Source organism: Patagioenas fasciata, chromosome 1 (assembly GCF_037038585.1).
Source record: "Patagioenas fasciata isolate bPatFas1 chromosome 1, bPatFas1.hap1, whole genome shotgun sequence".
NCBI classification, from domain to species: Eukaryota; Metazoa; Chordata; class Aves; order Columbiformes; family Columbidae; genus Patagioenas; species Patagioenas fasciata.
In genome coordinates this window covers 107001729-107008521 of record NC_092520.1, presented here as the reverse complement: position 1 = coordinate 107008521, position 6793 = coordinate 107001729, and the positions used below count along the sequence as shown (strand labels likewise).

Genomic DNA, 6793 nt, shown 5'->3' with positions numbered 1-6793 from the left:
TCATGTATGTGCATGAACATTTACATATATAGACAGACTTTTTCTAGAAACTGGGGCAGTCTTGCCACGGTTTAGCCCAGAGCGTGTTCCAGAGAGTTTGCCAGCTCTTGCATATGGGTTTGAGTGGAAATGTTCGTCTATTGTCCCAGCGTTGTTTTAACCACCAGACTGATCCCACTGTTCGAGTGAGATCTTGGTCAGAGGCAATTCTGAGTGAATGAAGAGTGATTTAGAGCAGGTTACATTTAATTATTACTTTTTTTCTCCAGTATGTCTATTCAATGCTTTATGAATGTTTAACAGTCTTTGCACAGCCTCATTAAGTGCCTTATTGGGTTATAATAGCCAGGAGTGCTGTTAGCAGTTCCAGCAGTAAGTGTGGCCATGTATCGTGTATCTGCCAAAGAGCTGCTGGAGTTGTGATGAGCAAGGCAACCAAATCCTAGTGCACTCATCAGAAACGTATCAAATTCCACAAACTTCTGTTACTGATCAGCAGTATTAAAAAGCTAATTCACATGTGTTCCATGCACCTTTTTGGCTACTGCCAGAAATGTACCCCTGCAGCTGTTTGTGTTTTAGCCCTAATTTCATAATTCTATATGTGCTGGAGAAACCAAGATGGGTTAGTTCCTGGCTACAACCAGCCTCTACAGCCAGAGTGGGGGAGGGGAGGGCACTCATGCTATGCTACAGTGTAAATATGCCCACAACCCCAAACTTGGAGAAGTCATTCTGTTGCTGGCAGCTGATGTAAGATTTTGTTGTTGGTTTTCTTTGCCAGAAGCATCGTGTGCTGCTTGGGGCTGACTCTCCAGAGTAATGCTGTAGTGGAGCTTAGTGGTTCTCACCTTCTCTTTGGCTGTTTGGGAGAAGGGACTGAATCATCCAACCTCTCCCTCTTATTTGCTTCCATATCTCCATTTTCCCTTATCTCCCCACAATTTTCCTAAAGAAAATAGCTGGTTGCTGCTTTGCATTGCTGAAAGCTGTTCTTGGTTTCTGGCCTGATGTTGTCCTAGAGAGAGATCATGCCTTGAATTCTGTTAGTGAAACACTAGTAGAGTATGATTTTTGGTACATGCTAGTCCTTCTCCGGGGAGCAAAAATTTAAAGTTGTGGAGTATGGAGGAATTTGAGTGGGTATGTAATCACTTAGTGTTAGCTGGGGGAGTATAAAGCTGATGATAAACAGTATACATAAGTCTAATAAGTCTCCAGCGTTTTTACTGGCAGTGGTTCTGTACTGATTTAGAAGGAAAACCATCAGGCAACCAATAGCAAATGCTTGCCAATGGCCCTTTTGAGATTTACTCAGCGTTAGGATCGTGGGCAAATTTGATTAGGTTGTTGAGATCACAGCATGTTTGTACATTTTGTGTGTCAACACCCTGCCCTTTTGGCAGCACCTTTGAGACTCCTAGTGATTTCTGATGTGAAACACCAAGATCACTTAAATGCCTTCTCAGACTTCTGCTGGTAACAGACTTGTGCTGGGGACTGTTTATAAACAGCGATCTGCTCACATACATGGAGTTATTAATGCATGAATGGGAGCTCTTGTGCTGGGAGGTACATGCTCCTTCTAGTTCTGTGGCATCGTTTCCCTCTTCTTCCTCAGCTGATGGATGTCAAACATAGTGACTTAAATGTACAGTACAAGTAGACGTGTGAAAGTAAAGAATGCTTTTTTCCTGTTCTGTGCCAAGCAGAGATGAGAATACCCTCCTGGATCTTGCTGACAAAGGGGGATGGGAATAAGAAATCAACATTGTTTGTTTCAGATCCTAGCCAGACTGTAGAGGGGGTTGAGGAGTGAGGGGTTTCAGGAACTTCAGACTCTAAGTCTTGTGGATGAAGTGAGTTTTCTCTTTATGTCCATGTGGGGTCCAAGACCGTTTGTGTGCAGGTGCTTCCAGGGAAAAAAACATTGTCTCCTAACTGATAACTTTGCTGTCACACACACCTTGTGACATATGCCTTTCTTCCCTTTCCTTGCACAGTTGTTTAGTTTGTTTTTTTTTTTTTAATCTGGACGGGTGGGGCCTGAGATAAGAACTCATAAATCATCATAGAAGTAACTCAGACACACAAACTGCTGTTGGGAGCACAAGCATGTTCCTTCCTCCCCCTGCATCATTGTGTTTTGTGTGGTAGTTCGGCTCAGGAGGAAAAGAGAGCTCCTCAGGGGGCTGAATGTCACAGTTGGCTCAGAGAATTCACCTTGAAATGATTAATTTTGTTATTTGATGAATGATGAAACCTTGCCACCTGGAGAGAGGATCGTCAAGTCTAAGTGAGAAACTGAGAAATCCATACAAACAAGGTTTATTTATTTATTTATTTATTCATCACTAACTTGAAGTGCCAAATAGGTACTTTCCACTAAGCTTGTAGTAGTACTTGGCTTGGAAGCACAGAATCATCTCCTAAGATTTGTTGCATATCAGCAAAGACTGAAATATCTTGCCTGGAAAAAAAAATCTAGCTTTTAAAGCGGTACTACTCTGTAGGTTGAGCTGATTATTGCTTTGTGCTGCATGACTGTGATTTTTGGCACTCAGTGTCACATACCAAATTCCCAAAATAAAATGCTACATGATATTCTAAGAGCTCTTAGGAAGCTTTAAAAAGGGATTTGTCCACTGAGTGGGTACCTCTTCTGGTGAAGCCAAACGAGGCAACGTGAATGATTTAAGAGGAGGAATCTTTAGCCAACACATAATTAGTATTTTTAAATAAGCGTGGGGCAGGGGGGAGAAATCCTGCTGTCAGTGCTGTGTTTGTAAAATTGTCAACTATCCTGCTTTGATTGTAAAGGGTTTACAGCTATATGTTTGAATAGCTAAAACATCTGTTCAGTAACATTGTGAAATCTTCGTGTTCGAGCCCCTGATAAGGGGGATCTGCTGAGCAACTGGCTCATAGCAGCTCTACAGGCAGCACGGTCTGTACATACGGTGGTCACCACTTCCCTTTCCTTCTCCTGGTCAGAGGAAAACGTAGGAGACTGCTACTATTTTATGTGCAATTTTTCCTTTTGAGAAAGAGAGAGAGAGCAGGAAGTGCTTCGGAAATGGTTCATGATAGAAACCTGGAGTTGTAAATAGGAGAGAGGAGGAGGAGGAGGAGGAGAGCTCATGGGTGCAGTTTGTGAACAGTTGAAATACTGATACCACAGCAGCAGAGGGAAACTCGAATTCTGCGAGAGCGAGCACGTCTCAAGCCATCCCGATGGAAGGAGAGACGGCACCCGAGGCCAGGAGAGCAGCCAGCAAAGCCACACGCATCGCCCTCGGTGTCTTCGTGAGTGGCACTGTTGTGCTCGGCACCGCACTTTTTTTGGGTAAGTAAAAAAGTTGAAGCTAATCCAAATGTAACCCTCCTCAGCCTGCCTGCTCAGTGTCACGACATGTCTTGGTGAAAATCCTGGTCTCTTCTTCTTCTTTCCCCCACCCCATTTTATATTTTTCCTGAAATGGAAACATGTCAGGATAGAGACTTGTTTTGGGAATGTAATAACTGGAAGCTGCAATGTGAGCTCGCATAACTTTTGAAAGCTGAATTTAAATCAGCTGCTTAATTGAATGTATTCTAGCCAGAATTGGGTTCTGTTGAAGAATGGGGAGTAACGGATGAGATTACGCACCTAAGTAATTCTGACTACAAACCTGCAGGTTGTGACCAGTGTGGATTAATATTCTCTGTTTTCTGAATATGAATCTGTAGTGTGCACACTGTATGGAATCTTTTGGGCTTTTCTTCATTTGGTTTTCATTTAGGGCTTGACTACAGTTCCCGTAGAAGCCTTCAATAATGCATATGCTTGCACATTTTTTAGATGATTATGTTCTTCTATGACAAATTGCAAAGTCGTTCTTTCAAAAATCATAAAGAGTGCATCCAGGATAAAATGAAAATGTTTTGATCAGATTTGTAAGCTGTAACTGGACACAATAGAGAAAGAATTAATTTTTCATCTCCGGGATTTGGAATCATCTATAGATTAGTTTTGCTGGAATATACGGAAACATATGCCTCTACCTATAAAATTATGTGGAGAAGTATAAAGGTACCCAGAAACCATGAAGCAGAGAAGAAAATGCAGTGTTGTATCCTGTAAGAGCTCAGAGACAGATCCTCTTCTGAAATAATTCAGCCCAACTTTTCATTTCTTTATACCAGCACAGATTTCCCTGGACTGGAGGGAACTTAACCTCTAAAGCATATCCTTTGGTTTCTTCTGATCCTTTCTCTCGTGATCTTGGCTGGAAGGTCTACTTTGTTGATGATGGCAACCAACAAAATTTTTCCAGGTTTTCTACAGAATATTTAAAGCATCAGGCTTGCACTCGGTGTAGAGCAAATTCTTCAAATATTTGCATGCATGTAACTTCTCTGTATGTGAGTAACCACACTCAATTCAGCAAAACTCTTTATAAACTTGAGCAGGATTAAATCCTCAACTTGGTAGTGAAAAATATTCTTACTAAATAAAAAAAAAGTTAAAGAATACAGTATCAAACACTAAGGAGTAATGGAGAGATGTTTGGGGTTTTTTTTTATTCGTACATTTTTTTGTTTTTTGCTTGTGGAAAGCAATAGACATTTACCGTCATAGCTTGTCAGAGACAGAAGTGCTTTAACCATAGACCAGAGATGAAAATTCAAGCAAATATATTAATTCTTAAGAATCATTTTCCAAGTATACTGGTGCCTATTCTGTAGCCAGGGATCCAGTGTTAAAATTTTCATTGGCATAACAGCTAAGAAAATAAAAATTCTGGCCTTGTGTCAACCAAATTGTTTTTAGAATTTCTTTGGAAACTTTCTGAGGTTTTCAACCAAATGAATAAAGGAAAAAGTTAGATTGTTTTGGTTTTATATTTTGCCAATGCAATGTTTCTGTGTTTCGTTGTGACACTGTGTTTTGTTTGTAAGTTTGAGTTTAACTCTTTTTTTATAATTTTGCTGAATTGTGAGATAGGAGACCGTTATTTCTGGTCATGTGAAACGTTTCAGGCACATCACGATGTCCCTTATTCTTCAGTTTTCATCCAATCTGTAAACCTTGTTCTTTCTGGTAGACCTGAAACAATTTCCCAGCCTGAGAAGTGAAACATAACCTTCTCTTGCCTCTGTTTCTTCTTTGCAGAGTTCCCACAACTCTGAGAGAAATCTGGGAGAACCATGTATTTTTACTTATCATTACTTGCTTGTAGCAGCTGTGGCCCTACTGTGATTTCAGCAGAGAGCTACCAGGAGAGGCATTTGCCACCGTGCAGGGTCCTACCTGTGGTTCTCTGGATGGTGAGGAGGGCTGTGGCAGGACAGGAGCCGCCTCCTCTTGGGGAGCCAGGACCAGAGCACAAGAAAGCAGATCGCTCTCCAGTTCCCCTGGACAGCAAGTCAGGCAGCTTTGAACCTCAATTTGGTAGCTGCTCCTACTGACTTGGTAGCCTTTTTGAACTTCTCATATTACAGGAACATCTGCATTATTTGCATCTCTGTATTTGCATGCCTTTTCCTTTTTCAGATTTTTTTGGGAGAAACTGAATTATGGTGTATATTTACTTAGGAATCTGGAAACAATCTCAGAGGAAGAATCTGAGACACTCAGTTTTAGAACCACAACCATAGGTAATAATGGTTAATTCTCTTAAAAACAACAACAACAAAAAGACAAGAGAACAAAATCAGGCTAAGTTTTTTTCAATCAAAATTAGCAGATAATTAAAAGGGAAACATTACTACCAAAAATTTTCTTAACTTGCTCTAATGATGCAATTGTAAATGGAGCAAAACTAGTTGAAATGGTATTTTGCTTTGGTTTATAAGTATCAAAACCATGAGGGCTACTTCTGATTCTTTTTCATTCTCCCTCATTTTCTATCAAGTAGAAAAGAATTAACTGGTGTCTGGGATTTTCCTTCATTTCTCTGCTTTGTTAAGAAAAAAAAAAACCTCTGACAAACTTTCAAGACCTGGATGGGTTCTAAAAGGCTAACTTTAAAGCAGGGTGAGCTGTTCAGTGTTGCACTCCTACCTAACAGGCACATTATCCATTATTTGTATTTCACATGGCTCAATCATATTCTGGAGATCTTCACTTCTCTATTTTCTACTGTTCTCCAGTATTCCAATTGCAGTCTTTGTATGCCTCAAAATCCCATGTATTCTTTGGCTAATTTACAAGGGTGGTTGAAGTGTTGTGTTCCACTGAGTCAGTACAAGCTTTGGTAAATTGTCCAGAAGTAGTTTTACATTCTCAATCTTAAAGAAAAATGTATTTGAAATTCAGCCATTTGTTTCATTAATTGTCATAAAACCTATGAGGTTGGAAGAGGTGAAACAGCTTTATTTTCAATTCTAGCTTTAGCTTTTTGATAGTAAAATTTTTCTGTGCTGAAATATCATTTCGTATTTTCCTATCCCTTTTGAAAAATATATAGATACAGGATAAATTACTTTACAACTACCAGCACTGGTAAAGCTACAATACAATACCTTAATATTTTCATTTGTTGAGGTCTGTAGGTTTGTGTTTGGGGTGTGTGGTGGATTTGTTTGTTGGTGGGTGAGTGTGGTGGTTTTGGTGGTGTTTTGGGTTTTTTTGTTTGTTTTGGTGTTTGTTTTTGTTTTGTTTGGCCGTGAACTGAGTTAAGCTAATGGATATAACAGATTTTTTTATCTCTACTGAGCACATCTACTGAGTCTTATTTCATCTACTCCCCAGGACTCCCCCATGCTCATCCCAAGTATCAATTATCTGCATATTTGCTGCCTGGCAGCA

General features: G+C 40.1%; 1 protein-coding gene across 1 annotated transcript in view; it reads left to right on the top strand.

Moving 5' to 3' along the window:
• The first annotated feature begins 2672 nt into the window (after positions 1 to 2672).
• PHEX (phosphate regulating endopeptidase X-linked) overlaps positions 2673 to 6793 on the top strand; it is a 108067-nt gene continuing 103946 nt past the window's right edge. The window contains exon 1 of the mRNA XM_065858813.2: positions 2673 to 3346. Coding sequence (XP_065714885.1) covers positions 3235 to 3346 — 112 coding nt within the window. The 5' untranslated portion in view covers positions 2673 to 3234. The remainder of the gene's footprint in view (positions 3347 to 6793) is intronic.